The 22,784-nt window shown below is 32.1% G+C and overlaps 1 protein-coding gene across 1 annotated transcript in view; it reads right to left on the bottom strand.

The window, feature by feature from the left end:
- Positions 1 to 22,119, bottom strand: part of LOC146997324 (uncharacterized) — a 41,641-nt gene extending 19,522 nt beyond the window's left edge. Inside the window, exon 1 of the mRNA XM_085817351.1 lies at positions 20,960 to 22,119. Within this exon, the coding sequence (XP_085673477.1) occupies positions 20,960 to 21,038 (79 nt within the window). The 5' untranslated portion in view covers positions 21,039 to 22,119. The remainder of the gene's footprint in view (positions 1 to 20,959) is intronic.
- Between the last annotated feature and the right edge of the window lie 665 nt (positions 22,120 to 22,784).

Genomic DNA, 22,784 nt, shown 5'->3' with positions numbered 1-22,784 from the left:
TGGTATATTACTGGACTTGCCCCCTTCCCTACATATTTCTATGAAAGCAGCATCTCTGAAAGTGACATATATGTAGAGATAGGGGCGATCCAGAGCACTACATTTTTTATTGTCCCTTAACAAAGAAATTACATCTTAAAAGTAATATTCATGTACCACCATACATAATGTAACTTTTCATAGATTTAAATGTACATACGAAGCACTCGGGACATGCGGACGAGCCCCTAATGCACTGCTGGCAGTGGTAGGGCCCGCGGTGAAGCGTGAGGCGGGTCTCTTCTGTTCCAAGCTAAGCTATTCGGCAATGTTAGTAGGAAAGGACAACACCTGGATCACCTGTTGGTAAATATCTGATGTCCCCCCTACTTTTACCTATACCTATATCTACACAGGGATCATCAACTAGTCGGCTTTCGGTAATCCATGTCCTTGGCGGTCACCAGTTTAGTGAAAGTCACTGAACACTGGTAGTTCAACTTGTGTTTTAGTCCAGGTGAGTAGGCTGTCTACATAGCGTTTTTGTGGTTTTCTATATGTGTCATGTGGCTACGTGTCAGTTCCCTTAGAAAATCCTCCGCGAAAGCATCCCTTTCCTTAGGCAGATAGCCCTCTCGAGTGCTTTGCCATAATCAACGGTCACCAGCTTCGATCTAATTCTATTTTAATAATTCGTCTTATTTCCATAATTTAATATTCACTCAATTTATAGTAATGTCCAATTAATATATTTTGTGAAAATTTTGAGCTATTGTTGTAATTAATAAGAAATGGTTCTAACACCGTATATTATTGTATCTGGGTACAAAATCCTTTGTTTCTCTTTATTTCTTCTTCTTTTTTATTTTGTAAATATTTATGCAGTTGAAGTACCGTGTTAATAAATTTTTATCATTCTTTTTTCCAGCTTCATCCATGGGAAATAGTTTTAAAAGATTATAAAGGATAACTCTAATAAAAAAATTAATATTCCTTTTACATTAGACACGCATATTACATGCATTCTGTGAATTAAATAAAATAAGGTTAAAAAACGAAAATTTGAAGCATATTTTATGCAAAATATGTTCCAAAATAACATTATTCCTTTAAATAATAAGTACAAAAAATGAACTCGTAATTGTTTTGGAAACTATTTCTGATCATGGATTATCAATAAATTATTGTATTTGTTCAGAACTATTTTCCTAACGACATTACCTTGGTGTTTTTCATAATCTTCATGTGGATTACGTTTTGGTTACTAATGCCTTGATCGAACAGTTAATCAGGATTGTACTACCTTGCCATAGTTAGGCTTTGTTTTGTCTTACAGAACTTAAAAAAAAAGTGCAGATCTGGCACGTTGTAAACTGGCACAAATAAAAATAAATATGCATTCAGTTTATTTCCTGTTGAAACTTTCGTCACAACGGGGGAAAGAAAGGGAAATTGAAGGAATGATGGAAAAAAAAAAAAAAAAAACTGTAAGAGCCTTAAAACTAGGGCATTTTAATCTGAATCTTAGGTCACTCCATAGTAAGAACAGAGCAGTGAATCAGCAGACAAATCCAGACTTCCTGTACTAATATGTAACATTAATTTCCTACAAAGAAAAAGATTAAGAGTATTATTATTTAGTTTGTATGGGTATAGTAAAATATGATGAACTCAACAGACTGAAACATCGTGAAAGCGCTCATGGACATCGTTGGCTTTTCACGTGCAGTCATAGGTAGATTTCGCTAATTTTTACTGAAATATTTTTTGCGAAGGAAAAAGAAAGATGGATTTGTATTGCCTGCATCTGATATTATCAAATTATAGTATTCTAATTATAAGTAGATTTGCGTCTAATTCGACACGCATGTGATTTTTCCGATAAAGTCATTTCATGGTTCAAGTGTTTTGCTACTAACTATCGCATGCAATGCTATTTTATTCATTCTTTATTACATTTGTGCAACTTTAGATAATGTCTCAATGATGTTTCTTGAAAATAACGAATTATACTGTTTAAGCGTAGTATTGTTAGAGGCCATTAAAATTTACAAATTAATTGAGATAAATAAAAACTTAAGCTTTAAGTCATTTACTTATTTATTCAAGTTACTACTAACACCATTGCTTATTTTCTAAAATTAGAAGTGTCGAAGCCCTCTGGAAGACCTTCGGGAAAGGGGAGGGGATAAATAAAAAAGTCAATAACTAATAATTAAAATAATTAGATCAAAATTAAAATTCAATGAAATGTTAAGAAATAAATAAAAATGCAATAAATTATTAAATGATTCAGAAAGAGTTCATAAATACTCGTAGTTAAAAAATATCGGACCTCGTCTTATTGGGAATAATTCAGTCAGCTGGCTGAGTTTAAGCCCTGAATATGTGGTATAACGTATTCCTTTAAGGGATGATAGATACAAAAACCATTCTTTTTCCAGCACACCAATGGGAAAAAAAAAGGTAAAAATGATAAAAGCGTCACTAATGAGAAGAGGAAGAATGCTAGAAAGATAATGTAAAGTTAACGAATTACGCCAAAGTAACTCGAGGGCTATCTGCCTATGGAGAGCTATATCTATGTGGAGAAACCTCCATCAAAGTATTTTTTCCAGGATAAGATAGGTATGCATTCAGAAAGATAAAATAGGTATACATTCAGAAGGATCAGATAGGTATGCATTCAGCTTTTATCTCAGAAATAGAATTACCGGAGCTGGGATCCGCTGGGCTGCGGCGCAATTAGAGCTCTGCATGAGACTATTTGATAACGGTTCTTCAGAGTCCTTACGGAAATCTTCCATCTCCTAGAAACTTAACTCCCTCCACTGTTTCTTCAAATTGTAAAAATGATGTAATGTTACTAGGTGAATTAATTTTTCTAAATTATTTCGCTCATAACTAAATTCAAAAAATCACATCAGAGGTCGAAATTTAAATCCAAGCGAAATATCGAAGCTATTGCGTAACTCTAACAGAGAAAAAGAGCGTTACTAAGAGATGCTAAAATGTTGAATCTTTAGAGGCATTTCATTTATTTTCCATGTTATAAAAATACATTGCTTATTAGCAAGGTAAACTGAATCAGTAAAAAGCAATTTGTACCTGACATTTGATATTTCTAGTCGTTTTATGGTTTTTCTTTCCGTTATATTACAAAACCAGAGCATATGATCGGTATGACATGGTAAGAGTCGCCATTCTCAGATATATAAGATCTTTGATAATTTAATTTTCAAGCAGCGCTGCATTAAAATTATAATTGCAGGTGCTGGCAAACTAAGCGATTTAAGATCAACAAATGTAATTTTAATAATTTATGTCTTATTTAAATTTATCTTATTAGCTTTATTTATTTTATTTTTAACGTTAGAAACGCAGTCATAAATTTGGAGATATTTCGATAACCTACGCTACCATGCAATTCATCTTCCACGCAGACTGGCAAATAACCAGTCTTAAAAATGTTACCATTCGACACGATTTAAGATCATCAGTTTTTATTGTGTATTTCGACTACATTGCTTAATAGATCAGTAAACGCAATTCTTGATAATTTAATTATTACAAATACATTTAATTTAAAATATATCCAACTGATAATTTTCATGAATATATGAAACATCGCTATTATAAAAAAGGCTTTTAGCACTGTACATTAGGTATCCCGGTATAGAATTTTCTATGCATCTATGCATAATTGTTTTCACCTCAGTTTACACTGCTAGAAAACGTTTTTTCAAATTTTGAGGTCGTTGCTAGGTTGCTAGGTTCTGCGTTGCTAGGTCATTTATCTTTCATGAGACCTGACAAGTGTACCTATCGTACAAGGTATAAGTTCTGATATTTATTTTTCACGTGACCTGACAAAAAGCAGTGCTGAGTGTTCCCTGAGTTCCCTGCGTGCTGCTATTCGATGTGAAAAAGGTTTATATTTCAAATTATAACTGCTTAACAAAGTGAACGATTTAAAAGTAGTAAAACATCAGACTTGAAAACAGAAACACTTTGCCATCGTATAACAAGAATAAAGGCCCTTCCACACGAGGACGCTCGCGACGTAGTTGACGCAACTTTTTTGACGCCGGCGTAAATTCGCGTGACGCAGAAGACGTAAAACTGAGTACGCTCCTGTTCAGCCTTTTTCGCCCGCGACGCGCGCGTATAGCCATTAGCCGACCGAGTTCTTATCACGTGTCATAATCAGAAAACCTTCTTGCTTACCCGTTTCAATATGGCGTCAGAACCACACAGAGATGAGTTTTTGCTTAAAAATATCATAACTGTATACAGCGATAAAATTATCAGCATTGTTCACGCCATCTTCAGATTTCTCAAACCGTATATATTGCTGTAAATTTAAAATTCTTATTAAAGGGGAAAACTGTATATTTATAAAGCAATGATCCGACCAGTATATCCATATGCTTCATCCATTTATAACACCGTAAGTAATAGGAACCTAAATAAATTACAGTTTCTACGAAATCAAAGTTTCTGCCTTACAAAATTCTCCTTAATTATTATAAATATTGGCTACATCATGTGTAATAAAAAGCTCTATAAATATCCCAATATTAAATACACCAAAAACTAACTTCAGCAATATAACAACTTCTAAAGTAAAGCAGTTGACTGTGAAAGAGTATTCAATAAAATACAATTACGAAATTTTGGAGGAAAGTTACAACTTGTGTCATACAGCAATCATTTATTGAAGTTTAATTAAATTACCTTTGCAGCGACTTCTACTTGTCACATTATTTTTCACAAACAGTGGTATTACAGATAGCTGAGTGGTCAGCGCGCTGCATTGCAAATTGGAAAGGCGGCGAGTTCGAATCTCACCCGTAAACAGTATATAATACAGTTAGCTTTTCTCATTTTGAAACGTGTTTCTTATATTTAATCATGAAACGTTATATTCTTATTTTACCTATTATTATTGTTTTCATTTCTTATTTTATTCATTATTATTATTGTTTTTAATTTAATTTAAATATGTGCATTGCAAATAGAAATCCTTATGTAATAATATGTCTGCACCTCTTTATCATATATCATCTATAAATTCTCTCTTTATTTTTACTTTATTGCATATTTTATCATGCACATAATTTCTCATAAACTGTCCAAAGTTTGAACCTCATTCTAAATTCAAATATAAATAAAAAGAAAAACAAAAGACCAAGGGAGGGGGAGTTAAAAAAGTATGAAGTTGGTTTTATTATATGGTGAATGGTTATACATTGTATTCCAAACCAATTTTATAAATCCTAATTTTCATACAATATAGAATCTGCAAGTCTGTCAAACTGGTCGATACTCATCCTGAAGTACTTAAAAAACAAGTAATATACAAAACAAAGCTAAAAAATAATCAATTCCTACTTAGATCCATAAGAAAAAATAAAAATAAAATAATAATAATAAAAAAAATAAATAAACAAAATAAATAAATAAATAAATAAATAAATAAAAATACAAACAGAATTTTTTAAAATTAAAAATTTTAATATGTGAAAACGCTGTATTAACATCAAGTGTCATTCACTACAAGTTTAAAAAATTGTATTTGAACTTGAGTGGATAAATAAAAAGCATTTTATTTACTGAAAATTTGAATAAGATATAGGGAGAGTGTGAGCTAATAGTAGGAATTTAATAATTCCGAATATTCATTTCGCAAACGAGTAAAAAAAAAAAAAAAAAAAAAAAATCTCTTTGAACAGGTCGCTCTAAATAAATCTTTCGGACTCATTCTTGCCATTTTTTGCGGTTTTGCCTTTCCTATTAAGTGCTTAAATAATTGCACTTAATAGGAAAGTTTCAGCTATAAAAAAATCATCTGATACCCTAGTATAGGGGCTGGAAGAAAGCGCAAAATGTTGAATTTCGTAAACTCTACAAAAATGATTTCTGCAAATTTTAAATTTCAAAACACGGATCTTTGTGTCATTTAAAACATTTTGGTAATCATACATTTACGAACAAAATAAAGGCCGAGTAAAAAATAAAGGTTGAAAAAATAAAGGCCGAGGAAAGACATGTGTGATACGGTGTAGAAACTTTTATAACTGAAGCATTATCCTCCAGGCAATAAACTCAGAGTTTTTCTTTGATTAACAATATTTCTGTTGCTGAATAAAACTGAAAGTGTCTTATTCATGAAACTATCCTGATTTTGATTATGAGATTAAAATCTCTTCAGTGGGTACCTTTTCCTTGGTTTGGTCCGATTTATTTGATTACGGCAAAGGACGCGAGGGCTATCTTCTGAAAAGAAGGATGTACTCGTGGAGGACTTTCTAGGAGAAATTGGCTCGTATCCACACTATACATGAGTGAAACGAAAGCGTCCATGCAGCCAGCCCGTTCTCTTGAAATCGAATCCAATTCAAGTTAGCAGTGTTCAAGCGACTTTACCACTTGGCCATTGGTCGTCAAATTTTTCTTGGGAATGGGTAACACAATTTACCACTAGGGCCTAAGTTCTGTGTAAGAAGTCAGTTTGGCTGACATTTATTACATGGAACGCAACTTTTTATCGTAAAGTAAATTTGGTCTATTAATCTGATGAGATTAAAGAACCTTTTATCCGTTAAGATTAAAGATATCTCATAGAAAAAGGTAAAAAATGTAGTTGTCATTAATACTGGCAAGACTCTTGATGACTGGATGTGTTACTTTTCCAGAAAGGATATTGCAGTGACGTAGATTCGTCACTGGATATTTTATAAAGGAGAACCAATACAGTCTTGAAGAATGAAACATTTTCGTAGGGGGTTTGTACAGACCTGCTTCATAAACGACATATCTATTTGCCAATGACGGTGTTATATTCTGAACATGCGATAGAATCCTAACAAAATATAAAACGCTATTAAAGCAATGTAAATTGCGAAAAACACTCATGGCATATCTGTGGAAGTCTGAAAGTAATAGCCTACTTCTTAAAAGATAATGAAAAGAAAGATAGAATTAAGATACGAAAAATGCTACTGATTTTTATATGAGAGGATATATATAAATTGAGAGAAAATATTGCATTAAAAAGTTCGAGTGTATTGTGCATTGATAACTACACGAATAAGAATCTAGATGATATTCCTAATAAGCGTACTTGTATTTTCTTTTCATCAAACTAGGCTTAATGAAGCATTTTATGAAGGCGATGGATAGAAAAAGGACTATTTTATAAAGGCAATGGGGGGAAAAATAAAGCTTTTCGAAGCCACGAACACGTGCATAACTAAAAAATGAATTTTTTCCTCTTCCCTTCGCTTCGTTGAAAACTAATTGTTACGTTGTGAAGATGACGAGCGATTTGTTTAGTTATCCAATATAATGAAGATATGCTATGACTTAGTACACTACAATAATGAATCCAGTCTAGCACAAATTCGAAAAAATAAATTGTACGTGCTGAGAGAAGTATGTGCTTTTGCTTCACGAATTATAATAACATTTGAATGTAGTTCCGAAATGAAAAGTTTAAATTCTATATACTTTAAATTTATTCACTGTCTTTTGTTCTTGGCATTGTACGAAACATATGTTTATAAGAATACAGTAATCTCTACAACTGGGAATGAAATCTCTGCTGAAGGATATTCTAAAGCCATACAACTCTTGAAACATTAAGAGGAAAATTCGTAAGCAGATTACAGTTTGTTTCGCGCATAATAAATGAATGGCTTTAAAAACGCAAAGCTGTGGCGAAATCATTAATTTCATTTACGATGCGAGCAATATTTGTAGGGAAAAGTATTTAACGCAAAATGAATGAAAAACAAGGTAAACATGTTTTGAAAAATGTGTCATAATCTTAAAATATACAAGATGAAAAATAAATAACTAAATAAAAAAGAAATAGTATTTTCCAAATTAAAATAATTTTGACGATTACCCTGTTTCATCTGAATAGCTTCCAAAATGTACATGTTTGAATACCGATGAGAACCATGTCTGCCAGTTTAATATGAAAAATTTAAAGTATAGTATTATATATATATTAATATTGTTGCGTGCGTACGGGTTCGTTATGAAATGAATGCACAAGTCCGATGAAAAATGAACAAAAATTTATTATTATCACAACAAAAATGCTTAAATTTTCTCAAATTATCATGCAGTATTACAATATCTCACAGTAGTTTTCTTTTAACTACTCAAATGTCAATAGAACGTAATTCAAAACAGCTAAAGAACGCTAATCCGCGAATTCGCTACAATCAACAACAGTAGTTTTCTAAACAACAACAAACTAAGCAACTACTACAAACTGAGATGTTTTCCTCCTTTTATAAGATTTTAAAATCACGCGCTAGAATTTTCCAGTACTTTCTCGAAATCAAAAAGAGATATTTATTTATTTAATGCACGCGCTCTTGTATTTTCAATTTTCCGGCTTAGCTTTCTTTTAATATTCGTCACGCGCTGCACTGCGCGAGAAATAAAACCATTTAATTTCTAATTGAACTAACATTAGCTTTTTAAATACCAAATTCGTAACACTATTGTTGAGGAATAACTTTGTTTGACTCCAATTTACTTTTAACTTTAGAATCTTAAATTCTATTTATATAGATAGATAGATATAATTAAGATCCAATTATTATTGACTATCGTCCCTTCTGAAAGTTGCTACAATGGTCACTTTAATATGAAAACTTTATTACAGTTGCCCATTAATGTTTTATTTAGTTAAGATTCGGTAATATAAAATGTACTCTAATGATCAAAATTAAGTTTACAAATACAAAAATGTGATATCTAAAAAAATATTTGGATTAATGTAATTAAATTCGGTACACAGATGACCAGTACTGTGCAGTAAGATGAAAAATAACAACAATAGTAACATAAAGGTAATCAGGGAATATATATTTCGTGATACGCAAATGAATCATAAAATGTCCAAAACATGATTTCCCAAAATGACCAGACTAATAAAGAGTATGACGACCCAATGCCTGAAGGGTCCTCGTAGAGTGTTGGCGTCGTGCAATGACTCCTCTTGGAGACTTCCAAACTCGCTGGATTTAAATATGACGACTTCTCTGGATACACCATACGACGAATGGTCTTTTTTCTCCAGAAACACGTCGACCGATTGAGTTCTGTGGGATCTCGCATTATCAACCTTAAAAATAAGTTCCTTCCCAACAGTTCTTTGAAAAGCCTTACATAAGAAACCTGTCCTTATACTTCTATGCAGTCACAGTACCTGCTTCGTAGATATACACTGGAGTACATCCTTTCATATTGATTCCACTTCCACCAAAATGAACTGTTTCGTTTATGCTGGAGGATGATAGCGAGAAACAATTTTTCCAAACTGTGTACAGACATTAGGCTTCCAAATTCAATAGTGAGATCCTAAGAAAACATTCTACGCATAATTTCTTTGTGGTTTTGTCCATTTAATGCCAAATATCGATCTCCACATCTGTCGTGGCTCTTGGATGATTTTAGTTAGGCCTCCCGGTGATGGTACGCATGGTTTGTAATTAGTGACATAAACTGAATATCGCTGTTCGAGACATTCGTAAATACCGTGCGATTTCCGCTTGAGATTGGTCAATCTCAACACCGGTAGTTTTTTAAGAAATGAAGTTATTTTTTGATATTCTTCATTGTTGAAAAGTAATGTTCTCCAAAGTACAGATGACCTTCCGCGACAACTTTTGGCTGCATATCGTGGCACTCACCAAACAAGAGTTTGTTTGCTTGTGGGCAGCAGTTCGCCCATCTAACCACAGGTGGCCTTATGGCTTAATTCGTGTATATCAGTTCTAAGTACAAACACAACAAACACGCTGTAGTAAAATTCCCACTGCTGATTGATTATTATTGATATAATTCATATTCTTTATTGATAGACTTCTTGTTTTATCAAAATTTTATTAAATTCATTCCCCGTTAAAAATTTCAATTATGATAAAATATTATGGCTTTTAAAGGTGGGCAAGTTTTCCGCGAAGTGTTTAGCATCCCCAATTACATTGCAGCTGAGCTGAAGTTGGAGAGTTTTGAAGTAGGAAGGTAAGCAGGAAAACGGTCGTGATCCGTTAAAATTTGATTTAAAGGTATCATTCCTCGTAGGCATAATTCTTCATAAGGGTCATGGCCTTCCTCTTCGATTCCTGCAGCTCAATTATTCCAATGCCATTTTGTGTAAGAGGCTCATTAGCCTATGCGTCCACCCACTCATTTCCAATGAAGCCTGCATCTGCGTTTAGTAAGTTCAAATTAATTATATGAATCCCCACGAGTTCAAAATAAAGATCTTTTATATCTAATCTTTTTCATTTGTCAAATTCGGACAGAAGAGTTCCTGCAAAGTTGATAAACTGACGGTATATATATATACATATATATATATTAACTGTACTTCAGATTATTAGGGGTCTTTATAGAGTATCAGAAAATCAGTGGGAGATTTGGGCACGTCGCTTCTACAGCCTCAACTTCTTAGCCTACCCAGAGAAGAAATTCAACCCTTCCATTAAAAAGAAGTAGTAGTGTATTTAGGTGGAAAATGCTTTTCTGACAACGAAGTGTTTCAGAAAGCAACTCCATTCCCTAATGGACTAATAACAAAACTGGTTATATACAGCTTCACAGAGACCACTCCTTTCAGTAATTACATAGACCTCCACAGAGAAAGCCTCAACTGGTAAATCACCCTCTATCCAGTTAAGGAACTTTTAACGGCTCTGAAACCCTTTCTTAAGTATTTGTGTTTTTCTGACGTAATAGGTATCTTTTAAAATTTTTCACCGGAAAAGGTATTAGCGCAGGTGTTTTTAGCAACATGTGAATATCATCCAATAAAAGTTTCATCAATACATTGGAAAATTCGATTATATTTGAAAGAAATGTTCTTTTGTTTGAAAAGTTAAGCTACAAAATATACGTTTCTCATTGATATTTTTTTAGCTCTCTGCATTCGTATAAAAATTCATTTTCGCGAAAAGTTTCAGGCATCATATTTCAATGCAAATATCCATTTTCACCGCTATCGAATGCAATTTAATGATGTTTTTGCTTGACATCTGTACGTAAGGGCAGAATAAAGGACACTTTCCCCAAAACTAATTTAAAATGAATTCTGAAGAGAATTTTTCGTGGCGTCTGTGCGTACGTACGTATGTATCTCGCATAACTCAAAAACGAGTAGCCTCAGAATGTTGAAATTTTGTATGTAGGACTGCTATAACATGTAGATCTGCACCTCGTATTTTGGTTGCAATCGGCCGCTCCAAAAATATATAAATATATGTATATATATATCCACTCTCGGCTCAGTGATCTCAGTTAATTTATTCGGCTATTCTTTGGATGTGGTAACAGGTAGTTTGGCGACATTTTGGTAAGGCGATAAAGGTTACTAGCTAGGACTTTAGCAATAATCTGAGAAGTACAGAGTTCCAAATTTGCCCTGTAAAAACAAATTTCTGTGCACGTTTTGTGCCACTACTTTCCGGAAAATTCCGATCGTAATTCGGCTAAAGTGCAGAATCGCCCACTTATTTGTTTAGCGCTTTTTATAAGAGTAAGAAGAAGTGCATTTTTGTCAATTTTCTTTGACTTTTTAAGTGACAATAGGTCGATGTGTACATGAATAAAGTCAAGAGTGTGCGCAATACCATTTTTTGTGCAATTCTGGGATGTTTTTTTAAGTGAAAATTCGTCGACGTGTACACGGATACCGAGTATGTGCAATTCTTAAAAACGCACCAAGCAGTGGGCGATTCTGCACTTTCCCCCGTGATTTTAGCTAATAAGCACTTAATCTTCGCATGATTAAGCACTTTTGTTCCATAAAAGTTCTAGCATAAGCGAAATTCGGCTGGCAGATTGTTAGAAAAAATTTTGAGTTAAAAAAAAAAAAAAAAAAAAAAAAAAAAAATCTTTACTTCGTGAAAACAAAATGGCGTCCAAAAAAAATTAGCAGGTTGCTGTAGCAGGGTTGGTCGCCAAATTTTCGCCAAAAAATCGCCAAGTTACCATAATCCAAAGATTTAACCTTTATTGTTGTATGCTTGTAAATTGTTCATTTTTTGCTTTAAAAATGATTGAATTATGCTGTTCTTATCTTACGGTTAAGGTTTTTATGCCTTTAGTAAATCTGTATGCAATAGTTTTAGAATTATCAACAATTTAAAAGTTGTTCAAGTGCCGCTAAGCCTAATAATTTTTGCCATGTCGGCCATTGCTTGTTTAAAAACAGGAACAACAGAAACATGCTTGAAACAACAGAATACTAGATTTGTTGCCAACATAGAGAAAGTAAGCTTCGCAATAACAAAGATAACGCCGCCTTTTATTATTGCGAATTAAATCATACTTAATCCATTCTGGAATTTATTCGAGGAAATAAGTGTTTAAGATTTATTTCATAATTTTCAATACAGACATTTTGAGTTTTTATGTATTTTTGCCTTGTCGCGAATTGAGAACTGAATTAATTGAATGAGAAATACTGAATCGTCAGTGAAAAATTGTTTATTTTTGTTCTTCTTGTTCTTTGCTTCATTTCTTTTATACATCGTTTTAGATTTATTATAGTATTTGAATAGAACATGTGGCAACGATTAGAAAATTCTTAAGATGATATGAATTCTGTGCATTTTGAGTTAAAAAATGATTGAAATAAGTGAACCTAGGGCCAGGGTGTCGCTATCGTAAACAAATATAGTGAATTTTAAAGAGTGCGTTTATTCTATTGTGATTTATGCGCTATCGACGAAGTAGATTTAATTCAATCCAATAAGTTTAAATGAAATGCAAGAAAAAATATGTATAATTTAATATTCCGTACATGGAGGTCATGTGGTGCACACATCAGATTTTTTTTTGTTCATTTTTACTGTCTCCTGACCACAGTATGTTTTACATACGAGTATACTATGTCTTCTAATAATGAAATTAAATAAGACAGCAATAAAGATCTATTTTTCGAAATGAACGTAACAGGACCTTGAAATGTCTTCGCCTCACCCTTTCGAGATAAATTCATTTTTTATTTTAAAGCGTTTTGAGTGTTGCCAGGTGATCCTTTTTTTGATTTTCATTTCCTTCTTTTGATCAAAAAAATTGTTGACATTAAGACATCTGTCGAATATGCATTTGCGAGGATAGGGAAAAAAAAGAAACTGCTCATCATTTCTTAAAGGTTGGGTTATAAATGTCAAATAGCTGCCCCCCCCGGTGAGCTAAATACAGCATTTCACCACCTACGCTGTTTAATGCAGCTCGGCAACCCTAAAAACTGGCATTGATGCACAGATCGAAAGCAATGGCCCCGAAGTTGCCAAATGACTTGACATTGAGCCAGAGAGCACCTGTGTAGCAACCGATCGAAATCTTCAAACAAACCATAGCTGGCAGACAGGCAATTTTCCCTACAGAAGAGTACATTTTCTAAAACATTTATTAAATGAAGATGAAATGATCTAAAGCTTAATAATATTACATTTCCTTTTGAAAAAAAAAAAAAAAAAAGGAATAAACATAACACGAACTTTTAGTAATAATATGGTGATTAAAACAATGTTTTGCATGCAATAAGAATTTAAAATTTTATTTGGGCATTTAAAGTTTCTACCACGTTTCAGATACATATCTCTCAAATTAACAAAATAGTTTGCAGTCAGTTCGATTTTTCAGGTTTAATTAAAAATAGTATAGGATTTAATACAAAATTTGGAATTATTAAATTATTCTTATGTATCATTTTATACATATATTAAGCAAATCAGAGGTATTTTCAATAATCTATGTACCAACGTTTAGAATAAGTCTGTCAGAGTAAACGTAAAGTGACGAAGATTGCAATGAAATATTATTGAAATATACTGATAATTATTGCGATTTTTTAATTAAAAGGTGTCCTTTATGCAGGTAATACATTCTATTAATGGTTGATTAATGGTTATTTAGTTATGATACTATGCTAAAACGTTTAGGGATTATTTATCTTAGAAGGCATGCCGTAACAGAGGACTTTATTGTTGAACATGTTCACATTATAGGTGGAAGAAGAAGACCGCTTCATAGCGGTGCCCCGGCATAGAGATTTAGGTTTAGGTTTATTTGATTACGGCAAAGCACTCGAGGGTTATCTGCCTAAGCGGAGAGATGCCTCCGTGGAGGACTTTCTAAGAGAAACTGGCTCGTATACACACTACACATGGGGAAAATAACGAAAACTACCTTGCAGGCAGTCCGTTCACGGGATTCGAACCCCGGACCGAACTACTAATGTTCAGCGTCTTTACCAGCTCGGCCACTGGTGGGCCGCTCGGTATAGTAGTGCCACACATTTATCAAGTCGACCACTGTTCGACAGAAATGTTCATAATGGTGCCGCGACATAAGGAAGCATGCACAAACTGGCTTGAAACTGATCGTGGGCACCCTTATGGCTTACCTGTTTTCCATAAAGGTGTGTGCAGCGTTATGCAATCAATTTTCGTTTCAATTACAAATTAATTAACTAAGCAGAGGATGAAATAAATCTTTGTCACTTTTATGAAAAAAAGAGGACTTTGAACAGCGGTGCTCGCATCCTAATGAAAAACGCTAAGTTATAAAGTTGATGGTACATTTATGAAAAACGGTGGATTGGCATAAAGATGCCCGCACAATTATGAAAAAGACCGAATTGGCATAACGATGCCGTTCAATCAACTTAATCAACGTCAATCAGAATAATTTTTCATGTTGTGCTTCTAGAAAGGGAACTCGGGTGTTACAATAAATTAGATTCTATTTTCGCCAAAATGAAAAACTGCCATATAAGTAAGGGGTAAAAAGGATGCACATAGTTTTCTTTAATAATTTTACTTTTTTTGGATTTTGAATGCAATTTAAAAATTAATTTTATTAATTCGCGAGACCATTTTTCCGATATCATTGGCTAAACGTTTATTACACATGCCATGCTTCCACAGTAATTATGAAAAATGTGTAACTATGCAAACTGTTTGGGAAAAACTTAAATGTTCTGTAAAAATAAAAATTTACAAAAAAATTCTCTAGTATCAAAAGATTTTTCAGCATTCTCTCTTAACGTTAGACTAGTTTCCTTAAGTTAATTCTCTAAACTTAATCTCAGGAATCTTTCATTGTTTAACAGACAAATTGATATGGGGAAAAATAATGTTCTTACTTAACGTAAGCTGTTGAAGACAGACTGATATTTTTTTCTTCCTGTGCGAAATGATCTCTTTACTTTTTCATATTGCAGAATTTATATTCGCTGAAATAATTGTCCTGGTAAATTCTTCATGAAAACTACGCCCTGATATTCGACATTTCTATAACTCCCCCATTTTTTTGCATTACATTGTTGTTTTACTGAAATATTTGTAATACTGGGTACAAAGAAATGGCTCGTTTGGCTTCATATTCCAATTTCTTCACATTTCTTTTTGCATTTAGTTCTTTATCTTACTTACATACCGATCTGATTGTATTTTCTTGCTATCCATTATGCCAATCCGGCATTTTTCATAAAGGTGCAGGCATCTTTATAGCAGTCCACCGTTTCTCATGAAGATGTGAACAACTTTATGATAATTGCTATGTTATAAGGATATGGGCATCGTTATGCAAAGTTTCCGTTTTTCATAAGGGTGCCTAAGATTTATTTTATTCCTTGTTTAATTAATTAATCAGTAACTGGAGCGAAAATTGGATTTGCGTGAGGGTTTCTGCTTCTTATGAAGATTTCTGAGTTTTCGAAACGCGGTTGACTTGCATAATGGTGTGGCACTTCTATGCTGGGGCACTGCTATGAAGACGCCCCAAAAGAACTACGAAGAAGCTAGCTCATGCGCACATTAGGTGTAAAATGAATCATAAAAATTCCTACGCTGGCAATTCGCTCAGCCGCCAGAAATCAAATCGCAACGAACTCCAAAGCTGAGTTTTACTTATCTGCTTGATCATTTTAGTGGGCTAACGTTCTGCTACTCAAAAGGATTATAACAGCATTCTATTACTGCTGTTAATAATAAGCATAAATTTTGCAATATGAAATATAGCATTTTATAAGAGAACAGTATGACTTTAACGTGAAAGGTATAATGCATGGTTTATAGAGATGTATTATAATAGAATTGAAAATGGCAGTCCGAAATAGATCCAAATAAATAAACAAAATTGCTTCCCAGCACTTTTAACTATGAAGATTATTTTTTATATGTCTTCATTGCTTTGAAATTCCAAGATGGGAAACTCTTATGATGTCCCAGTTTTTGTATTTATAAATTTCAGCAAACAAATTGTACGAGATAGACAAGTAGATATTCAAATTTTATACCGTACCTTACATATTACTTCTCTTGTTAATTTATATTGTGTCGATCAGAAAAGATATGTTGCATATTCTCTCTCGTAACTAAGCTTAATGGCACTTTTTGTTCTTTGCTGTACCAATCTTAAATGATAAAACTGCTTTTAATACAGTTGTGCGCATCAATACTCTTGCTTCTTCTATTCCTGGTGAAAAAGGTTGACTGCATGGAATTCCAGATAATAATGTGACTCTCCGTTCATGGACCTTATAAAAAATAGACTAACCCAAACGGCACATTTTTATTGATTTTTTTTGATAAAGTTGTTCTGTAGAGTAAAGTTCTGCGCGGAATTTTATGTTTTTTGAGTTGCTTTCATGTTATTTTTTGCTTATTTCACTGTTTGTAAGATACTGAAAAGTTTTGCATGATTTTTTTTCTTCAACGGAAAGTTGGTTAATTTTTTTATTAGGATAATTAATATTTGTATTAAGGGATATAGCTTATTTCATCGTAATTTTTTCTCTTGAAAATATAAGAAAAAATATCATTAATTATGCTTTGCTTTTCAGATTTTTTTTTTTGTTGTATTCTTTTATGTTATTTATTGCTCATTTCACTGTTTTTAAGATATTGAAAAGTTTTTGAGTGATTTTTTTTAGGAAACAAAGTTCTTAACCTCCTTTATACCATTTGAGTTCTTAAGATTTTGCAAAGGGAAGTTGGTTAATTTATTTCTTAGGATAATTAATATTTGTATTAAGGGATATTGCTTATTTCGTTGTAATTTTGTTATACGTACTAACTTTTTTTTATGAAGTTGTTCTGCAGGATAAAATTCTACGCAGTTTTTAAATTTAACGTTTGGTGTTTCCTTCAGCCATTTTTCCGGTACAATTAAAAGCCAGACGAAGGCTGGCAGCGAAGCTGCTAGTACAGGATAAAATAATTATTCGTTTAATTTATTAATGTATTAATATACATACAATTTTAATAATATATATAATTACTAATTTTCTATTTATGAATATCTCCTATTAAAGGAAGCGTAAAGCTATTGCCAATTGAAAAATTAGGAAATGTTAAAACTTAAAAAGACTATGATAAAACTATTAAAAGCTTCTAATAAGCTAAACAGAAGTTTAATATTTGTGTAGGTATTCTTTAAAAACGTACATTTTAAACTAAAATAAATAGAAAAAGAGTGCATACATAGAAAATAAAGTAGAACAATACATATAAAAATTATCTCCGATTTTCGGAAAGCGTATTGACTTACCAAGAAGAATTAGCACTCTTTCGGAAAATAGGCAGTAATTTGGGCGCGTTTCTTCTCCTTCTTATGTTTAAATGACTTCTTTTAATCGTGAAAAACTAATATATAAAATTTATAAATAAATTAATATTATTCAAACGCGAAGGTATATATATATATAAACACACGTAGTAAATGCCACATAAGTAATATGTATGTTCACTATATGTAAATACATATATATATTATTTATTCACGAATTTTCTTTCATTTTCCTACTAATGTTACTCCTTGTAAAACGGGAAGAGAAAAACTTGGTAAGTACTATTTCTAAAGAGAAGATATTTATATAATAGAGAATATATAATTAAAAATTATCTCCTATGAAATGCGAAGTGAAATTTAGATGGTAAATGTGTACTGTTGTGGAAATTAATAACTGGAATTTGTAAATAATTAAACTGAAATTTTTAATTAAAATGCAAAATATAGATATATATCTCCCCCTTTACCCGGCTTAGAAGTCTTTAACCGATCTTTATTTTCGCAATTGTTGGTTGCAGTCAAATATTTACAGAAGTGTTTAAAATGACGAAAATATTCCTGTTTTGGCCATGTCAGAATAAAAAAAAAATTTCGACAAATAACTAAATCTAAATTTTAATGCAATCTCCCGGTACCTATGCTTATATTTCGAATTGCCTTATACTTGTTATGAAAAACTAAAATTATAAGAAGTTTGACTCCCGCAAGATATTCTCCCGTAATTAATTCGAGGATAATAATATTAATATTTATAACTAATAATATTAATAATATGAATAATTCGAGGAGAGATTTAATTAAGAATAATTCGAAGAAATAAGTTTAAATTAAGTGCTGCAAAAGATGTGTAGAATTTAACAGGCCGTACAAGGAAGTCATATGGTATCCTCATCAGATTTTTTAATTTTGTTCTTACTATGGTTTCTCTTAATTAAACTGTAATACAATATTTCGAGGGGTATCGGCAGACGGTTTTCCGCTGATACTTAAAAATGGCAGTTTTCTTAGTCCTTGATCGAATCATGTTATAAAAGAAATGCTTAATGATGTTGCATTATAGAGAGACTTTTCTCGTTTCTGCAACTGTATCAAAGAGAATCGGTGTTGTATGAGAGCTGTGTTATACGGAGCTGGGCTGTATTCATTATTTTAAAAAATGAAATTTACGTCGTTCTAAGCCAAGGAGTGAAAATAAAATTCCCAGTTAATGATATCTGAGGTTAGAAAATATTTTCTTACTGCAGGAGGCGTTTGATACACATTTACGTGATGCATTTCGTAAAATTCTATCATAAAGCTGCCTAATTACTTATTCGAGAGATTCTTCTTCATCCTTTCTGAAATCACAGACTTAAAAATTCTGAAATATTATGTTTTTCAGAATTTGACGGCTTTTCATTCTAACTTTAAAACGTCGGTCACTTTAAGAGAAAATATTTGCTTTTTAGAAATGATTTTTCTTTCAAAGTCTTTTCTTTAAAAGAATAAAAGCAATATTTGCATTTATTAAAAGTGCAGCGAATTTCTAAAATGAAGCAATCATCTGAAATAGCAAGCGAAATATACATATGTCTAATACTGTATTTACAGCAAAGTATCAATTGCATGTCATTTTAATTAGGTATATATACAGTAGAAAACTTTTAAAATAAACGAATTGATTTCTTGGCCGTTTGCGGGAAGGGACATAAAGACTATCTGTTTAGGGAAGTAGTACTTATCTTTTCCCTAGGCAAATAATCTTTATGGAATTTTAAAAAGATGAGGATTTCCTAACGGAAACTTACTCATAATCACATTTTGGGTATCAAAATTGAGTTACCAGTGTTGTATAAAGTTATTCAAATATTTTGAATTTGCATGAATTGTGTTTGTATATATGTGTATATTTATAACATTTATCACAAGAGCGTTATGGCACTTCTATAAAAGAATTTTTTGCTGCTGTTTATGAAAATAATTACTTTTTATAATTAAAATGTGATATTTCTTTCCCTATGCTAATCGACTGCCGTTCTTCTATTCAAACAGAAAGAAAGAAAGCTTCATTTCACATGAAACAATGCAGACTTGGTGAATATTTATCCGCGTGAACTAGGAGAAAATATTTCTTTCGTTGCTCCCTTTCGTACTCTGGCGTTTTCTTGACAAATATAAGACTTTTAATGCTTAGAATAGATGCATGAAATTTACATGTTATCTTCTTGTTTTCATTATGAAGTTATTCATTTCAGTAACTGAATAAAAACCATTTATACGTATGTATACATACGAACGTATTTATACAGATACATATATAATCCGAGAACAATATAATGTGAATAATATCAGCATTTTGATAGTTTAATCTATCTAAGAACTTTTTCATAATATTTAAATATAATTATCAGTAGTTATCCATTTTGTGCTGATTACATTTTGTTCAAAACTTCAGATAAATAAAGCAGTGAATGAAAGGGGTTAAAATATGAAAGAAAAATTATGACTAACTTTTGAAAATATGTACGTTAAACGCACTATAGTAATGTGGTTAACATACATATTTCAAATTACGGGTTAGGATTATTTTATTATATAATATTTAAGAACAAAATACATCTAGGATTTAAAACATAATTTTAAACTGAAACGGAGTACATTATTATATGATAATAAAATTATAAGGACAACAAAAAGTAGTTCAATATTCGTAGTTTTAAATATGATTATAGTATTAAAATTTGATAGATCAAACGAAATTCCTTATAATTTATCTCATAAACTGCAACAAGTTCAAGACATAATAATTTCTGTAATTGACCGTGTAATATTTCATGCTCTCAATTACAATATATAAATTGATCACTTTAGCCTATGCGAACTCTGAAATTGTTTACTGACAAGACGAAAGATTCGCTTTCTCAAATTTGGACGCTTTTTTCTTTTTTAAACTAAGAGATCTTTTTCTTTTTTTTCATAAATATAGCTATTTATAACATAGAGTATGTAATATTTTAAAAGAAATAAAGATACGAAATCTTTCAGGTTATTAAAAGAAAGTGTTTATTATACAAAAAAATATTTTCGAGTACGTGCTTATGTGCTTAAAGCATGAATATAAGATGAAATATTTTTGTTAGAAATGTTTTCGCAGTTGAAGTATCAAAATTAAAAGCGAAAAAAATAAATTTTTTAAAATTTATTTTACAGACGAGAAAAAGTTTAAAATTTGTTGCCTTTTATATTAAACATGAGTGCTTTCATTTAAATGGAGACAGAAATTTTCAATTAAGCTTTAATTCATTGTGAATATCTTCAAAAATTTAATAGTTCTTTAAATTGTTTTAACTAAACTAGGTGCTATTTTATAACTAAAAGTCTGACTTACCTTTGATTCCGAAGAAGTAAAAATCAGATAATAAGCCGAGGCTTCCAAAGAGCAACAGAATATTCAATCTTTTGGCCATTGCGCTTTGTCACTTTCAGCTATCCTTTATGTATTTCAACTGATAATCTTTGAACTCATGATAAAATACTCAATATGGGGAGCATGAATTCTCAGTTAATATTTAAAAATTATTTTCAATATTAATCTAATAATAGTATCTAAATGCTAATATTTCAGGGCAGTCAGATAATCAGCACGCAGATTTAACAAATAACTCCTCACTTTTTGATGCTGAAGGGGAACAAGTCATAACTTTTTGATGTTGGAGGTAATTTTTTTCTCGCATCTGCTCTCTGCGAAACAAAATCCTATTGTGATGTTTATGGATGGGAATTAGAGGAATCACACAAACGGTTCTTTAAGATTTATTCGAAATTTCGCCGAGGATTTCATCCGTATGAAAAGAGTATCCGAAGGACTTCTACAAGGCTATACTTTTATTCTTTTCTGAGATTTCTAGTACTATTTCAGTAAGCTAAATAAATTTGTCTCTCTTACTGACATATTCATATTGTGACGCGAAACACAAAAACAACAACAACACTTTCAAATTAACTTAGTTCCAAGTGTCTTCAGGATACTTAGTTGGTAATGTTTCGTTTCCAGCTGAACGTTGAAGAAAATGAAACCACGCACATCAAACTGTTATTTTGTTATCATACTTTGTTGTCATTGCTGTATTGCAGCAAATGTAATATTGTTTCAATTGCATTGCGGTGAAGCAATCAAAAATACACAATTCCGTGAAATTAACAAATTACCGGTGCGAATAATTTACTCTTGGTTTCAATTTTAGGTCTCACTTAAAAGAAATAAGGCGTTACGCAGAGCTGGTTACGCAAAGTCTCCTTTCTTGTAAGAAGAATTCATTTTCTGACCACTTGTGTTCTATAGCAGTCTTGAGTGTGAGGGCGGGAAAGGAAAAATTCTGTTAGAAGGAACATGGCGGCCATTTTCGCTGTTCCATGCGGGTGACTCTTCACGACTAGCGTAATGACCCATCTCAAACGACATGCGTAATAAGTGTTCGGATGGCGGTAGACTCAAGCGAAACGTTCACGAATTTGTTTTTGTTTCTTTTTGTCCGTATTTGTTTTCGGTTTTGTCACAAAGCTGTCTTACGCTTCGTTCTTACCTTTCACTTTTTTTTGATGAATTCTTCTGATTTTTCCTGTCGCCGCAGGACATGGAATTTCATTGAAGATCAAAGTCACCCTTTAAATGTACGATGTTCCAAGACGCGGTTGTTGATTTGTTTATTACTTTGAAATTCAGGTCAAACATGACTGGGTTCATGCATTTTGCTTTGTTTTCATGCGAATGATGCGGGTACTCGAAACGATATAAGTTCAGAAGTTACGAGGAAATGGCTTTGTATGATTTCAGGAAGTACAGTAAAGACTAACGGGTTCAGTCATCTTTTTTTTTTTTTTTTATTAAATAGTATTCAGACTATATTCACATGTGATCGGAATTTGACGTTTTGTCGAATGCTTTGTAGTGGTAATAAAAATTTTCAGGGTTTTGGGTAAGAAGAAGGAAATACTAATAGTAACACCACGGTAACTGTTTTTTATTTAGATAAAGATAACTAAAAATTGGCTTTGCTGTTTTCAGTGAAGTTTTTGAACTCTTGTACGGTTTGAGACCATTAAGAGCATGCCTCTTTTCACAGCTGTCATAAACTGCTTAGTTGGGTAGCTTGAAACATCTGAAAAGGTTGACACGGGATAACCCTCTGGATAAGAAAGAGTAGTTGGGTCAG

This window comes from Stegodyphus dumicola, chromosome 5 (assembly GCF_044657685.1).
Source record: "Stegodyphus dumicola isolate Sdum_Otavi_A_Nest chromosome 5, ASM4465768v1".
NCBI classification, from domain to species: Eukaryota; Metazoa; Arthropoda; class Arachnida; order Araneae; family Eresidae; genus Stegodyphus; species Stegodyphus dumicola.
This window is presented reverse-complemented; position numbering and strand designations above follow the sequence as displayed.